Here is a 17,046-nt window from a genome sequence, read left to right as displayed (position 1 = left end):
GGTATATTTACAGAGTAAACAAGCGGTAGCCACAGACACACCTGCTACTCCCAGAGGAGAAGCCGGGGAGAGACGACCGCCACCTTCCGGCCACATCCGGGCACTCTTCTACTAACTCCTGGCGTTCCGACGTCCGAGCCGTTGGTTAATTTGAAACACACGTACAACCAACCACAGGGCGGGGAGCTGTGACCAATCACCGCCCCTCTGGAGACTCCAGCCAATGGGAAGGAGATTGACATCACGCGCCAATAGGCATGGCTTTTAGAGAGGGAGGCATACTTTTTGAATTGCCTGTGGCCACCTCCGGCGAGGAATGGCGGTAACGGTGAGAGTGATCGGAGCTTGAAGAGGTGGCGTTCCGGGGCGTTTTTTAAGAGTGGTAAGGACACTGTGGGTCTGGGTGGGGCGGGGGGAGGGGGCGGGCTAGGGTCCCGGCGGCCGTGGGCGCCTTTGCTTAGGTCCGACAGCCCACCCCGGTGACTGCGAATTTCGGACCACCCCGGCCCAGACTTCACGGCTCGGGGAACTGCCTACCGCACCCCCAGCACCGGGGCCGGGCCGCGGAGCAGGAGCCCGAAGTCGACTAGGTTGCTACTCATCTTCATCACTCACCTGGTTAGATAATTTTTCTAGAAGAGTCTCCGGGTGAAGGGTTGGAGTTGGGAAGGGGTTCTTGGCAAACCACACTGTCCTCTGCGGCCGTGGGGACCAGCCGCTGCACCCTTTGTGGGCTTATCGTGGAGGACGTAGTGGTTTCGCTCCCGGATTCTTCTTGGCTTCTTCTCTGTGGGCAGTGTAGTTTTTCCACAAAACGCCAGCTCTTCCTCTTCGGGACAGATTTGCGTGGCTTAGTGGATAAAAGCGCCGCCTGGAATCACAGTTCGGACTTGAATCCCGGGTTACCACTACCGTGACTTGGGGAAAGTTACTCAACCTCTTTGTTCCAGGTTTCTTTATCAGCTGGACATAATATAGTACTTGCATTTTAGGATCGTTGCAGAGATTAAATAAATACAAGCAAAAGGTTTAGAACAATGTTTACCGTCTATTAAGGGTTAAATAAATTAGTTCGCAATTTAATCATAATGTCCTTTAATGTTATAAGTATTGTTACTGTTGTCAGTAACACCTCCAACATATCCAGTATTGCATTGAGCTCCTCTACCCTGAAAGATACTTCACTAAAAAGAAACCAGAAGTAAATATTTATTTAAATGACAGATTTATCTGTGATGAGAAAAGTTAGTGTATTGAGTCAGAAGTTTTTTTTAAGAATGTTCTTAAAGCAGGTTAGTTCACCTCTTGACTTTTTTTTGAAGTGACTTTGAATGAAAGTCTCTCTAGAGCACCCCCACCCCACTGAAAACAATTGTGTTAGAGACTTAAAGAAAAAAAAGGAATTTATCATGGATTCTAAAAGACTCTTATTAACGACTATGGAAGCACACCTTTAGAGAGCTTCAGAATAAGAATTGACATGGATATTTGGTTGAGACCATAAGAAATCTCCACATTGTGAGTATTATAAGATAATTAATAATTGTCACTCATTTTAAGACATCATGTGTTCAGCTTTCATCACAACTGGACTTGAGTTTTATTTTTCACTAATGTGAAGACTGTTGCTTAACCTATTAAGTGCAGAGCTGAGTCAGGAAGTTGAGTTGTCTGACTTATTAATGTGTACCTAACAATTGTGTTTAGGACTCTTGTTGTTAGTGTCTCACATCTTCACAGCGCTTAGCATCACCATCAAGAAATGTGCTAATGATACCTCGTTTCTCCATAGCGTACAGATAAACAATCACTTGGCTAAGAATCTGGTGGGAATACTTTGTATATTTTATTAATCTGAAAAATTAGGAAGGATCAGACAAGTACCTCCAGATAATGTTCTGGAAATCTACTTCAAGATAATACATTTATATAACTCCTCATTTGAATTTATGTAAATGTGCTCAACTTTTCCTTTTTTTCCTGCTTGTCCAACTTTTCAATTCTTGAGTCCCAGAAATCTAAAAAAACTTTTTTCATAGTCCAGAGTCATATTGGCACTAACCCATGCATAATTGTCTTGTTAATTTTTTTTATAGGAGAGACATTTGTATGGTATTATGAAAATACAGGTAAGGGAACAGACCATACATGAGTAGTTCAAAGAAATCCATAGAGGATGAATCAAGAGTGGTGGTTTGGGAGTTGAAGGACATGATAGGTGGAGAGTTGAGCTCTAGGAAATGCAAGTAGGTGGGGAGTAAATCGTGATCTCTGTTTTAGAAATGCTGAGAAATACACTGGCTGGAGCATATATGTAGGCCAGGGGAATTAGAGGAGACAAGGCCAAATAACGGAGTCAGCTAAGCCAGGATCAAACTGTATACTGCCTGGTGAATTTGGGTTTGATCACACAGGGAGGAATGCTTGTGGAAGTTCTCAGCCAGGAAGTGATGTGGTCACATTTGTTTTGGGGATCATACCCCTGAAATGCATGTACAGAGTGATGTTTGAAGAAACTGGTGTTAGAGAAAGTTGTTTGAGGCTGTTCTATTTGGATAGGTGGCCATTGTGTCATTACACCTCAAGAAGAGGCACCAAGTTCCAGAGGTACTTGAGGTGGAAATGATAGTAATTTTGAGGAAGGTGAATATGTAGACAGAAGAGTAAGAATGGATCCAATTTTTGCCTGGGATTATTTGGGGACATTAGTATTATAAATGAATATAGCAACAGAAATAGGTTGGTTGAGGGCAAGATGTAGGGAAAGGAGGTAAAATTATATTTGAGTACCTTTTGGGTGTTCATATGTTAGGTGATGTTCTGAGTACTTTTGACTTATTTTTACTGTATTCTGTGAGCTGGGTATTAGTATCTTTATTTTATAGAAGAGGAAACTAAGGCTCAGAAAAGTTGAGTGACTTTCTTTGGTTCAATATTAAGAAAAACATGATGCTTTTTATAAATTCTAGTACAAAAGTAGAGCCTCTAATACTTGTTTGCCCAATGATCATTTTGCTTCATGTATTTTAATTCATATTTCTTATTATTTTTTTAGCCAATTTAGAAGAATAGAAAAATGGCTGACAATAGTGTGTTAACATCCACTTCTGGGAGTTCAAACTTAGCAGACTCTTCCATTTGTGATTCTAAAGTTACTGAAACTTGTAAGGAAAACTTATTTATTGGACCTACTTCATATGTTGAAGGTAAATGTACTTTAAAACACCAACTCAGTATATTAATCTTAAACTTACTGACTACAGACTCTTAAGATTTAACTGTAACACTGTTAAGCTAGAGTACAGATATTAGTAAATATTTGTTGACAGAATCTACACTATGTAGATTTTTATTTATTGTTTAGATTAATGCTTCCCAGCTTTGAAAAAGAAGTTGTCATCTTTTTGGATATTGCTTTTTCTGTATGTGAAGGCAGTCCAGCTGTAACATTGTTAGCTAGGTTATAGTCAGTTATATCTGGTGAGGTGAAAAACTACTTCTTCCCTTACTCCACCATGTAAATGGGCCTTTTCTCAAGTTGCGTGCATTGTTGAAGAAGATAACTATACAAGGTAGTGCATGCTTCCTTTGGTCGGTGCTGATGTTTGTATACTTTGGTACCATGTATTTTCTCTTCCTTAAAATGATAATGTTGCCAAGCTTTTTTTTAATAAACTGGGAATTAAGTAATATTAATTTTAGAGAATGTTATGATCTCAAAGATGAGCTCTATATACCAATATAGCCAAAAAAAGGTTTCGGAACTAATGATTTTGATGTTAATTCCTGGTAACATATTTAAACATTTCTGATTTTAATAGAAGAAATGCCTCAGGTTGAAACAAGAGTGATATTGGTTCAAGAAGCTGGAAATCAAGAAGAACTTGTAGAAGCCTTAAAGGTATGGAGTTTTAATTTTTTTTGAAGGCCGTCTTCCATCAGTGTGTAAATAATTTTATAGTTTTCTTAATCTCATACTTAAGTCTTTTTCCCGCAGACTATTAAAATAATGGATGTCCCTGTAATAATAAAAGAAAGTTGTCCTGGAAAATCGGATGAAAAATTAATAAAAAGTGTTGTTAATATGGTAGGTGAAGCACTTCATTGCATGTGGCATGTTGCACTTCCCTTGATTGTATTCTTGTATTCCATTTATGGTGATTGGTTCTAAATTAGGCACAAGGTATATAATGCCCTCTGAAGCTAGATGCGTAGAAAAACTTTATATTTATTTTTAAAATTTGGGTGTTTCTGAAACCCTGAACTATAGCATATACTGCAAATAATGAAATTCTTATAAAGTAATTTGGCATTGTTAAATTTAAATGACTTATTGTATATTTACAAAGATACGAGATCTGTCCAGAAGGCATCCAGCCATGTAATATGAAAAATACAGATGTTTATTGAAGAAGATACAAGGTACAAGCAACATTGTACACAGGACAATGATACCTCAATCCCCTTTAAAGTAGGCACCTTGGGACCTTGTTACAGTTCTCCCAGTTGCTATCAGATGCCTCTTGGTATTTTCCTGAAGCTCATCTACGGTCTGAAACCTCTTCCCTTTGAAAGGTGATTTAGTTTTTAAAAAAGCCAGAAGTCACAGGGTGCCAAATCTGGGCTGTAGGGGGGCCAAGTCAGGTGGGTGATTTGATGGTTTACCAAAAAATTCTGCATGAGACAATGCATGAGTGGGTACTTTGTCATGATGTAGCTGTCAATCACCAGTTGCCCGTAGCTGTGGCCTTCTGAATCATCTGAATAGCTTCCAAGGAAGCTTAGCACAAAATTTGATGCAGATTCATTGCTCTATTCACTCATTTTGAATGCGATGGCCACACAGTACACACACTCACTCAACGGTGTCTACCACCCCCACTGATAGTACTGTGAAGTGGTCATTGTTCACGCATGCACTTTCTAGTCCACTAGCCTTAGCTGCCAGGTTACATTGTTGTGCAAACTGTTCCAGTATATTAACAATGGCTGACTTTTCTGGACAGACCTTGTATGAATCTTTTTTTTTTTAATTCTTTATCTTTTTTTCTCATTAACTTTATATTTATTCTGAAATCTTGCTTTATTTCCAAAATTATAAGTTATAATGATTGACAGCATATGAAATATATCCAATTCTCTGTGCCAGCTGTAATAATTTGTGAGAGCTGCCATAACAAAATACAGCACACTGGTGGCTTAAACAACAGAAATGTATTTTCTCACATTTCCTAAGGTTAGAAGTCCAGGATATCATAAGGTTTGGGTTAAACTGAGGCCTTTCTCCTTGGCTTGCAGGTAGCTACCTCTTTGTTGCTGGTTCTTCACATGATCTATCCATGCACATCCCTGCTATCTGTCATGTGTCCAAATTTCTGTTTATAAGGAAATTCAGATTGCATTAGGGCCTACCCATGTGCCTTCATTTTACCTTAACTACCTCTGGAAAGGCCCTGTCAAATACAGTCACATTCTAAGGTATAGAGGATTAAAGTATCAACATGAATTTTGAGGGTACATGATTCAGCCCATCACATCAACCTAGCAAATACAGCCCAAATAATTTACCCATTTAGAATTTTATGTGGTTCTCTTTTTACATGAGTCATACAGGGACTTAAATAATTTCATTCTTTTTCATAGATATACAGTATAAAGAGGTAAACAGTTATTTGCCAAGCTGCAACTGCCTGCATATTTCACATCTTTTTCTCATTTCTTCATATATACTGAAATGATTATGTTAATCTATGTCCTCTTTGTAGATATTAAGTGCCATAGTAATTTTTCTATTTTTCTGATGACAGTTTGTGCAAGAAGGAACCATATGTATGGCATCATTTTCTTGGTCAGAAGGAAAAGCAGTATGTTTCTAATGCATCCTTCTATCACAGTGTGTGCACTTAAATTTATTGCTTTTATTTTATATACACACTAGATTAATAATGACTTAAGCCAGAAGCTTATGCCATTATTATTAATCTTCAAAATTTAGTATCTTAATGTAGATGGAGATATGTATATTAAAATACAAACAAGCAAGTAAAGAAATAGCTGTTCACTATTAAGTTTAATACTTATTATAGTATAACTTAATACTTAAGTTTTCTAAAATAGAAATTAAAAATGTTGATATTGAATTGATTTTTAGGTCTTATTTAGAGAGTTATCAATTAATTTTATAATATCTAAATTCTATTTCTATAACTACATGGAAAAAAATCAAGGAAATTAAAGTGCCTTTTGTAAAGATGGAGTCAGTGGAAGAATATGAAAGTTTGGATTCTCCAGAATTTGAAAATGTGTTCATAGTCATGGACTTCCAGGATCCTGTGTTTAATGAATTATATAAGACTGATTCTAGAGTTATTGGACCACCTGTCGTATTAAACTGTGCACAAAAAGGAAAGGTAATAAAAATATGTTCATTATGACTTTTCAAGGTTGAATTTTTATTAATGAATGTGTAGAAATTCGTAAACAGAAAATTTTCATTAATTGTTCAGAGTATGGAATATTTAGAATAGAAATAGTAGTAGCTACTATAATATAGTCCTTTAATACTTTCTATTGTAATTTTCAGTAGTGAATATCTAAGACGTTTGAAAGGTAAACACTAAAAACTATATTTGTAATATATGAGTTGTAGTAGAGTTAGTTGCTGTTCTTTGGTTTTATTGCTTTGGTTTGCTATTTTTAAACTTGCCTTATTAATTTAAAATCGCTGAGTCATTGTGTTTTTGTTACAGAAACTAGTAATAAGCACATCATCTTTACTTCTGTTTTGATTGAGAAATGTTGAAACTCAGAAACCAAATAAAAATTTTAAAGACCAAAATTAAGAAAAATAATTTTACATAATGGTGGTAATTAAATACACATATATTAAATAAGTATGTATTTATATATTCTCAATCATATACATATATGTAAGTTGTTAAATTATTTACTGATTACCTCCATTTTTTAAGTTCAAAAATTGGAAGCATATTTGGTTCAAGTATATGTCATATCCCTAGTATATATAAATATCTGACCTGTTTTAATTTTAATTGGAAGCATTTACGATAGTGCTTGAAGTCAAATCTTTCCTTGTTGATAATACTTTGCATGTGACAAGGTACATTTTGGAACTAAAGGTTTGAATATATTTACGTTCAGTTTGTAAATTGCAAAGTATGCTTAGATTAAGTGTGTTAAATATGATTTAAGAATTATGGGAAAATTTTTATTGTAAAACTAGCAATCTCTTTTTTTTGCTATTTTTTGTTGCATGTCGAAAAATGCAAGTAAATCTTTGGATTGGGATAGTTGATTGGCAAAAGGGAAAATGTGGTTGAGAATGACATATTCTCTTTTCTACTATAAAGAAATTCACAGATTTAAAATTGTTATATTCTGCAGCCTTTGCCATTTTCATGTCGTCCACTCTATTGTACAAGCATGATGAATCTGGTACTATGCTTTACTGGATTCAGGAAGAAAGAAGAATTAGTAAGTGTTTTGGAACTTCTGTTCAAAAAATATTTTTTCCAGGAAAATAAATTTAAATTTTCATTTTTTAATAATTGTATCATGGTTGCATTTTAAAAGTTTTAAAGGAGAAATTACTATATCATACTAGGTTTTAAATTTTTTGAAGGAACATTCTGAAGAGTCTTGTAAAGAAACAAATATTTTGTCTAGGATGGCTAGCATATGAATTAACAGAAACATTCATAACTGTCTAATCTTTTTATACTGTTTTTTTGTTCAGTATCCTAGCAGCCATATTATTTGAGGTTTTTGTTTATACATTGCAGTATTTTGTGATATAAGTTCAGCCTTAAAGAGTTCTTATTGCCCTAGAGAATTCATAAAAACTTCTTTCTTTGATTTGTGGAATTTTCTATTAGAACTAATGTAGTATTACTCTAGTTTTGTGGGAAGAATCTTGGTGTGATATAACCTCATGTTAAAGAAAGGTAATATATTTAGGCTGTATGAAAGCCAGTTTTAATTAACTAAGTTTTGTGTTATCATCTTTACTAGCTTTTCGCTATATATAATTATGCCTGTGCCAATAATGTAAAAAATCTTTTCATTTTTTTTTACCGTAAAATTTATACCTTTATAAAAATCCCTTATATGTATCTTATAAATTGAAAGTGTTCAATAAATGCTAAATGAATTATAAACATAATTTAAAATATTGTTTATATTAACTATAAAGTCAGTGTTGCTTAATTTTTCTTTTGAGGTCAGATTGGTGACATTGGTTCATCACATGGGTGGAGTTATTCGAAAAGACTTTAATTCCAAAGTTACACATCTGGTGGCAAATTGTACTCATGGAGAAAAATTCAGGGTATGTAAACTTGAATATTTTTGTGTATTTCAGAATAGCATCATTTGGGAATGCATTTAATAATAGCACTCTTGCCTATTTCTCCTACACTTTACTGAAGATCAGATACTCAATTTTTGCTTTATGTGTACATATAGTAAAAATTTTAAATCATAGGAGTGTGGTCAGGTTTGAAGGTGGCAGTGGAACTTGAGTTAGGTCTTCATAGATGAGTAGGAGTTTGGGGGTTGGTAGATGGATATTTCAGGCAGATTAATAATATTAACACAGGTTACTATAAGCATTGGTGAATGAGGGGGGTTGGGAAGTAATGAGAGCAAATATTTCACTCCTGTCTAAGTGGTCTTTTTGGAACAGAGCAGAGCTATGTTCTTATAAAATGGTTCTAAGATTTAACTTGTGAAAAATTTAAAAGAACAAGACAAAGTATTTACTTTTATTAGGATTGAAATTCTAGTTTAAGATTACACTTAAATATGTATTTTAGGAAAATACAATATTTGTCTCTCTGTTTCCATGCTCCATTAGTGTATTATCTGTGTAATAAATGGTAATTTTAGTGTAATGTTGAATTCCTGGGGATTCATACTTTCTGATTCATATTGAAGTTTTTAGTTACTTAATTAGATATTTTCTTTGTAGTGCTGTCTTGAGGGTCAGTTCTTTCAAGAAAGTAAACATGAAAGTAGAAGGGAAATATAATAATAAAGGTGAACTTAATTTAGAGATACATTAAAAATAAGGAAATGGTTTGGACATCATGGAACTTATTTTAAAGTTACTGTATTTTGCTGTGTATAATGTGCACATTTTTGCCCAAGTATTTGAGGGAAAAATAAGCATGGACATTATACATGGGTAGTACTAATTTTATATCTATATAAATGTTTTTAATTCATTTATTTATGCTTATGTGTTAAAAGTGTAACTCTAGAAAGCAATAATGATATCTGTATGCAAAATAATACCCTGGAACACGAGAAGCAGTTTTATATATAGACAGAAAATTGAATTAAAAAATTAAAATGAAAGATTTTTTTTCCCTGAAAGTTTGGGCCAAAAACATGGGATGCACATTATACATGGGAGCACATTATACATGGCAAAATGTGGTATTTTAACCTAAGTTGTATGATTGACACATTTTTTTCTGTTAACCTTATATTATGTTACAAAACAATTGAAGAATAATCTAAAATTGTGGAAAAATTATGTATATAATTGTTTAGAACTTCAACGAATGCAGTTATTTAAAGTAAACATTATTAGTAATTAATGTTTATATTTGTAGATTGCTGTGAGCCTGGGTACTCCAATTATGAAGCCAGAATGGATTTATAAAGCTTGGGAAAGACGAAATGAACAGTAAGTGTTAAAAAATTCAGTAGTTCAGTATGTGAATTAAACACACTATCTTGTAGAGGTAAACCCTCATGATCCAAACCCTAAATTCATAGATAATATAGAAAAAATTAATTCAGGAAATTAAGGGCAAAGTTATTGCCCTTAGGAAGGGCAAAGTTATTTTAAAAAATCAGGAAATAATTAAAAACTGAAAGACATCTGTGGTTATCTTTGTACTTCATCTTGTGAAATAATTTTGATTATCATAAATATTCTAAAATTATTAGGTAATTTAATAATAGCTAAATGCATCTGGATGTTTGGATTGCTTTTTATTCATATTTTATGTTTTTCTGGCTACATTTTAAGTGGTGATTATAATTCATAACTTTTATAAGCTTTCTAACCTTATAATTTTTTGCTATTATACTTCTTCGTTACTTAAGATTTTGTAAAACTAGACCGCTAGCTCTGGCTGGTGTAGCTCAGTGGATTGAGCACAGGCCTGTGAACCAAAGGATCACTGGTTCGATTGCCAGTCAGGGCACATGCCTGGGTTGTGTGTCGGGGCCCCAGTAGGGGGTGTGCAAGTAGCAACCACACATTGGTGTTTCTTTTCCTCTCTTTCTCCCTTCCTTCCCTTCTCTCCAAAAATAAAGAAATAAATAAAATCTTTTAAAAAATCCTATGGTACAGATAGTTATAAAGAAAAAAAAGACTGAGAACCCCTAGAATACACATAAAATTTCATGTACAGAGCAGAAATTTGAATCTTGTAAAGACTGCCTGTGATCAAGTTTTGTCAGAAGTTAATTCAGGATGACTCAGGGCACATCAGATTTTTTTAACTTTTTTTTTTGTTGTTGTTAAAAGGACTAGATGTAAAATGTTTTCAATGAATGGATTATGCAAAACCTTGAGAATTATAAATTGACATGCCTAATTTGTTGAATTGGAATATGTTTTGTTTTTAGGGATTTCTGTGCATCAGTTGATGATTTTAGAAATGAATTTAAAGTTCCTCCATTTCAAGATTGCATTTTAAGTTTCCTTGGATTTTCAGATGAAGAAAAAACTAATATGGAAGAAATGACTGAAATGCAAGGTAGGTTTTATATATGTGTTTTATTTCCACTCCTGCCTAATGATTTCTGGTGAATTTGCCTCTTTAAAAATTTGGGTTTGAAGGTAGTGTGTGTTATTTACGTTTGTATGCATTCTTCTGTAGGAGGTAGATACTTACCGGTTGGGGATGAAAGGTGCACTCACCTTATAGTTGAAGAGAATATAGTAAAAGAACTTCCATTCGAACCTTCTAAGAAACTTTACGTTGTCAAGCAAGAGGCAAGTAATTCTAAAATGAGATTGGTTTTCTAAAAATACTACCGTTGGTTTTCCGATAAGTTGATTTCCTAATTAAAATGTTCTTTTTCTCACCTAGTGGTTCTGGGGAAGCATTCAAATGGATGCCCGAGCTGGGGAAACTATGTATTTATATGAAAAGGTATGCTTTTTCTTTTTTTGGTACCTTAGTCATTTATTCTGTGAATTGATTGCATAAAGATGACACTTTTCTAATCAGAAAGAACATGTTGTAATTAGCCTACAGGTCATCATCTTTTATATCACGTCAGGAGTTTGAGAACAATTGAATATGGGCTAGGAGTCTATGTATACTTCGGTGAAAACCCTCAATGTAATGATGTTATTTTAATCTCATATATGTCATTCTTTGCTTTCACCTGCTGGTATTGTGAACAATAAATATTGAGCCAAATTACTAGACTAACCCAGTAAAGACATTCAGGTTAGACTGTATGTGGGAGTGCATGTGAAAACTTGAAAGTATATTAAAATAGCAAGTAGTTTAGCATGGTTTTAGAGCAGAATGTGGGAACCAAGGGTAACAGGTAAAGCTTACCAAGTGGGCAGAATTAAGAAGTTTTTAATGTTGTAGAGGTTTAGATTTTATTTTCTTAAGTATTGGGAGCCATTTAATACTAAGGGGAAGATGTCATTTAAATGACAGTACAGTATAGGTGAGGAAAATCAGCCTGCATCCTGGATCTTGGTAAAAAGTGGTACTGTTCATGAAAATGTGGTATAAAGCTATAGAAGCAGGTTCCAAGGGAATATTTGCTTCAGTTTGGGATTTAATAATCTTGAATAGAATGTTGAAGATGAGGTGTGGATTTACTGTATTTCTATAAAATCTAAACAGGTAGGTATTATATTGTATTCTTTTCAGAATCTTAATGTTAGGGTCTTAACCAAGTTTAAAAATATGTTTTAGGCATTGAGAAAGAGTTGTTAAAATCAGCTGTTATTAGACAAATACAGGAGAGCACTATGTCCAGCACTGTGCTGAATGCTAGGGATACAGTGAACAAAATATGAATGGTTCTTGCCTGCTGGGAGTTTATGTCCTAATTGGGGAATAGACAGTAAACAAGCTTACAGATGAATATGATAGTGGTAGTGCTGGTGATAGTGCTATGAAGAAAAAGAAGGAAATGCTAGCAGTTAGGCAATTACAGTGGTCCCCTGCCTGTTGTGTTTTATGAAGATTCTGAATTATCTGGCAGAGAATATAGTTGTAAAATTGTGGAAAATCCAGGTTTTGTCAGACTCACAAACTATGTTTTTCTTTTGTTGCTGTCTCAGTAAAGAGCCATGGAAGTGAAATTGAGCTTTTGTGCTTTTGATTGCAGGCTAATACACCTGAGCTCAAGAAATCAGTGTCACTGCTTTCTCTAAATACTCCAAACAGCAATCGCAAAAGACGTCGTTTGAAAGAGACACTGGCTCAGCTTTCAAGAGAGTCAGACCTGTCATCCTTTCCTCCCCGTAAGCGCCCATCAGCTGAACATTCCCTTTCTATAGGGTCACTCCTAGACATCTCCAACACACCAGACTCTAGCATTAACTATGGAGGTAATTTACACTTGAAAAATTTTATGTTTACATCCTAGTGGGACTAGAATGATTATTAAAGTATAGATAAATCTATTGTAGTGAATGTGAAATGGTCTTTAATTACTTTTGTTCTAGCTGAGGAGAACAAGCACATGGAAATGCTTCTAATTAGTGATTGCCTACTGTATGCTAAGTGCTTTTATATTTTGTATATTTATAAGATAGGTTTTATTTCTCTTTTACAGATAAGTAGACTGAGGTTAGAGAAATAACTTTAGGGTCACACATTAGAAAGTAATGGAGATGTTCAAAGAGCAAATTCTTTGCACGAGCTAAACAAAATCACAGGTGTATTATGGGGAAAACGGGTACAATGAGGTCAGAAGTGGTGAGTTTACTTTGTTCTCAGCTGAGACAAGAAAGCTTTTACAATGAACTGTTCTGTGTTGATAATAATTTTTTAAATTTTTAGCCAGCACACAAATATGTTGTGTTTTCTAGATTCCTTTGAACTCATTACATTCTTCAGTTATCCCATTTCTCTTCTCCTGTTCACATGAGTACTCTTCAAAGAGCCATTGTCTCCTTTCCTTGCTTTTCACTGTCTTTTCAACTCATTCCAATTGAACTTCATTCCACCGCTTTCCCCACTCCACCCTACTGTGTAAAATTGCCTTGTTCTGGGGGAGATGACAGTTTTTATACCATCAATAGCATTCAATAGATGAACAGCTACTTAGTCCTGGACACATTTTTTCCCCTTGGCTTTTGCGTATTACTCAATTCTCATTCTCCTTTGCCTACCTTCTGTATCCAACTCTAATAATATTGAGTTATTTTTTGTTGTTTCTTCTCTATTTTAATTCTCTAAATGATCTCATTCAATTCCATGGTTTTAACAACATATGCTGATGACTATAAAAGTTATTGTCCTCCTTCTCCAGTGGCCTACTTCATATCTCTTTATCCATATCATAGTCTTAACATAATCAAATTAGAATTTTTGGTTTTCTCCACCACTGTCAGTGTTAGACCTTTGTCATCTTTTACTAACTTTTTCTGTAGAAAAGATCTCTCTTAGACAATTTAAGTGGTCTCCTAAATGGTCTCTGTATATCCATTTTTGCCTTTGTAGATGTAACACTTACAGTGGTCTCTAAAACTAAAAAAACTAGATCATGCCTCTCTACCTGAAGTCATTCAGTGACTTTGTATTACTATAGCTTTCAAGTTCCTATGTAATTCTTCCTTACCCACCTCTGACATCATGTGGTGTCATGCTCTCTCCAGTGATACTCTAAGCTTCAGTCCTACTATCTTTGTTTTTCTTTGAATATTTCTACTGTATCCATAGACCAGGGACATTATACTTGCTTTCTCTGCCTTAAAGAAATTCCGTTGGGTTCTCTGTAATGCTAAGCCTCTTCTGTTCTACCACTTCTTCCTACCAACACATCACCTGGTTGTTGTTTTTAGTAGTAAAGAACCTTGTCCATCTTACTCTTTGCTGTACTCTCGGTGCCTAATACAGAGTAGGTAATCACTAAATATTCACGAAATCAAAGTCATTTTAAGGTAGGCCCAGAAAATAGGTGGATTTCAGAATATAAGAGGAACAAGGATATGGTTTTTAGGGCATAGCGACTAGGATTATGAAGAAGTAATAATTAACTAACCTTAAAGGTTAATTGGGGCCTAATATTAGAGGACTTTGAAATCAAGTTGGCATGTCTGAACTGTATATTGTCATCAGTAATGACCATTAGAAACTCATGGTCCGCAGATTAATCAAGTAGATTATTTGTAGTGGATTATTCTGAAGAGTAATCAGAAGGAAGGCAGTTTAGATCTAGTCAGACCATGAAGTAGTCTTCAGTGGCTTGGGCCACAGGTGACAGGGCCCTGAATCAGCAATGGAAAGAAAATAGGAAAAGCATTGGGAAAATATTGATAGAATGGAGTGATAGGAAGGAAATAAGAGGAGAAGACAGCAAAGTATAAAGTGGGAGAAATGTTACCTTGGCAAAAATAGCAAGTTTATATTTTGAAGGAAGATAGTGGGTTTTTTAGCACATCCAAGTTAAATTGAGGGAGTAATGTCCAATAGGCATTTGGGAAAGTTCAGTCAGTTGCTTGTGCAGGGAATTATGATAGATAAGTAGATCTGAGAATTTTACTGGTTCTGTAATTATGGACATAATGGGCGTAGGGTAGTAAGAGCTGATTATAAAGGATTGAAGCTTGATTATATAATACAGGGTGCAGGAAAGGTAAATGAACCACTAAAAACTGAGACATGACAATACTAATATCTTAGATACTCTAGAATATAATCCCTGTTTGTAGATCACTGCCTAGACATAGTAATAAAATTAGATCAGTATATATCAGTTTTTCCTCCTGAAAGTATCCTTTATTGGCTGAGGCTTCTCAGTCTGGTGACAGTAACCTGAAACAACAAGGCAAGTGAGAAATTCTTTGAAAGTCTGTTATCTTCCAAAAGCACTCAAAACTCTATAATACATGTACTTGTTTTAATATACTTAAAATTATTTTTTATTGAGTAAAATTGGTGCGCTGGGACTGTTGAGTATCTTTTTCATATCTTTCCATTTTATGTTATATATTCCTGTTCTTGTTGTAAAACTTTCTATTAGGAGAGTCTGTATATAATGTTGAAATAGTCTAACCATGTTTATAGTAAGAAAATATATTTTAGGCTTTTATAAAATTTCTTTAAAATTTTTAAAAAATGTGTATATTTGAATGCATCCTCCCTGCAGTTTTGGCTGGACTGGATACTTTGAACTAACAGAATTTGCAGTTGATCTTAGGGTTTTTTTAGGAAGAGAGTCTCTCTCTCTCTCTCTCTCTCTCTCTATATATATATATATATATATATATATAATTATAATTATATATATATAATTATATATATACACATGCATATGCATATACACACTTAAAAAGTTTTGTTACTGTAATTGTGTAATAGCAATATCTTTCTCCTTTTTTAACTTAAATGTTTCTACATGTTCCTTTTCATTATTATTTAAGCTTTTTATTTTGAAATAATTTCAGATTGCAAAAATATGGCAAAAATAATACAAAGTTTTCTGAACTCTCTACTCAGATATCCCAAATGGAAATATTCTACTATGTTTGCTTTAATGTTCGTTCATTCATTCGTTTGTTTGTGTTTGTATTCTTTCTGGCTGTTTCTCTCTTTCTCTACACACACGTTTTTAATATCTGCAGGGTTTTAAGGGCATGTTGCAGATATGCTTCTAAATACTTAAATTTGTATTCCCCAAAATATAGGTACATTTCTTGTATTAATTAAGAAATTAACATTAATACTATAACCTACTCCATAGACCTTCAAATTTTATGAGTTGTTCCATTAATGTCCTTTCTAGCAAAAGAAAAAAGTTCCATTTTTCTGGTCTAGGATCCAACCTAGGATCACAGGTTACATAATCTTTCTCTGGTCTCTTCTAATCTGGAATAGTTCCTCAGTCTTTGTTTTTAATGACCTTGACATTTTTGAAGAGCGAAGGGTATTAGTAAAATGTTTGTCAATTTGGAGTCATTGAAATTTTGATACTTTTTTCTGATTTCATTTTAAGAAGTTTTACTTTAATGAATATCTGTATGGTGGTATATTTATAAGAATTGGTATTCTTCCCTTTTTCTGTTAAATCTGTGCAACGTTTGGTACTTATATCTGGCCTGCATTTTAAATCACTCCTCCTTTTTACCTTTTAGAAACACCAAAGTCTTCTACAAAGTCTTCCAAAAATTCCACTCCTGTTCCTTCCAAGCAGTCAGCTAGGTGGCAAGTTGCAAAAGAGCTTTATCAGACTGAAAGTAATTATGTAAATATATTGGCCACAATTATTCAGGTAAGAGTTGGTTGCAAAATGATTTCTGCTCCAATGTTACTAAAGTAAAAAATATAAGAGGTATTATTTCTTACAAGAAAAATTATATAAGCATAGAACTTGACATAGATATTAAAAATGAAAGTGTGTGACAAAAACTGCTGTTAGGAAAAATGCCATGACTGTAATAGTAGCTTTTTTCTTTTTTAAAAGATTTTATTTATTTACTTTTAGAGAGAGGAGAGGGAAGGGAGAAAGAGAGGGAGAGAAGCATCAATGTGTGCGAGATACATTGGATCAATTGCCTCTTGCACTCTCCCAACTAGGAACCTGACCTGCAACCCAAGCATGTGCCTTATTTGGGAATTGAACTGGCAACCTTTTGGTTCACAGGCTGGCACTCAGTCCACAGAGCCACACCAGCCAGAGTGAGCTTTTATTCAAGTAGAAATGGCACCATTTTTTGGAGTGACTTTAAAGAGAAAAGGATCCTGATTAGATCATCATAGAGGGGGCCAAGTTTAATTCCGAATATTGCAGATTCCTTTTCAAGAC

General features: G+C 34.3%; 1 protein-coding gene across 1 annotated transcript in view; it reads left to right on the top strand.

Moving 5' to 3' along the window:
- The first annotated feature begins 265 nt into the window (after window positions 1-265).
- The window catches only part of ECT2 (epithelial cell transforming 2), a 56,442-nt gene continuing 39,661 nt past the window's right edge, over window positions 266-17,046 (top strand). The window contains 13 exon segments of the mRNA XM_053657540.1: window positions 266-382; window positions 3,056-3,206; window positions 3,822-3,901; window positions 3,998-4,087; window positions 6,228-6,410; window positions 7,405-7,494; window positions 8,240-8,347; window positions 9,639-9,712; window positions 10,666-10,796; window positions 10,920-11,035; window positions 11,133-11,195; window positions 12,403-12,625; window positions 16,376-16,512. Coding sequence (XP_053513515.1) covers window positions 3,077-3,206; window positions 3,822-3,901; window positions 3,998-4,087; window positions 6,228-6,410; window positions 7,405-7,494; window positions 8,240-8,347; window positions 9,639-9,712; window positions 10,666-10,796; window positions 10,920-11,035; window positions 11,133-11,195; window positions 12,403-12,625; window positions 16,376-16,512 — 1,425 coding nt within the window. The 5' untranslated portion in view covers window positions 266-382; window positions 3,056-3,076.

The sequence above is a fragment of the Artibeus jamaicensis genome, unplaced genomic scaffold (assembly GCF_021234435.1).
Source record: "Artibeus jamaicensis isolate MK-2021 breed Jamaican fruit bat unplaced genomic scaffold, CSHL_Jam_final scaffold_474, whole genome shotgun sequence".
Lineage (NCBI taxonomy): Eukaryota > Metazoa > Chordata > Mammalia > Chiroptera > Phyllostomidae > Artibeus > Artibeus jamaicensis.
Note: the sequence above shows the minus strand (reverse complement) of the source record. Positions and strands in the feature narration are given on the sequence as shown.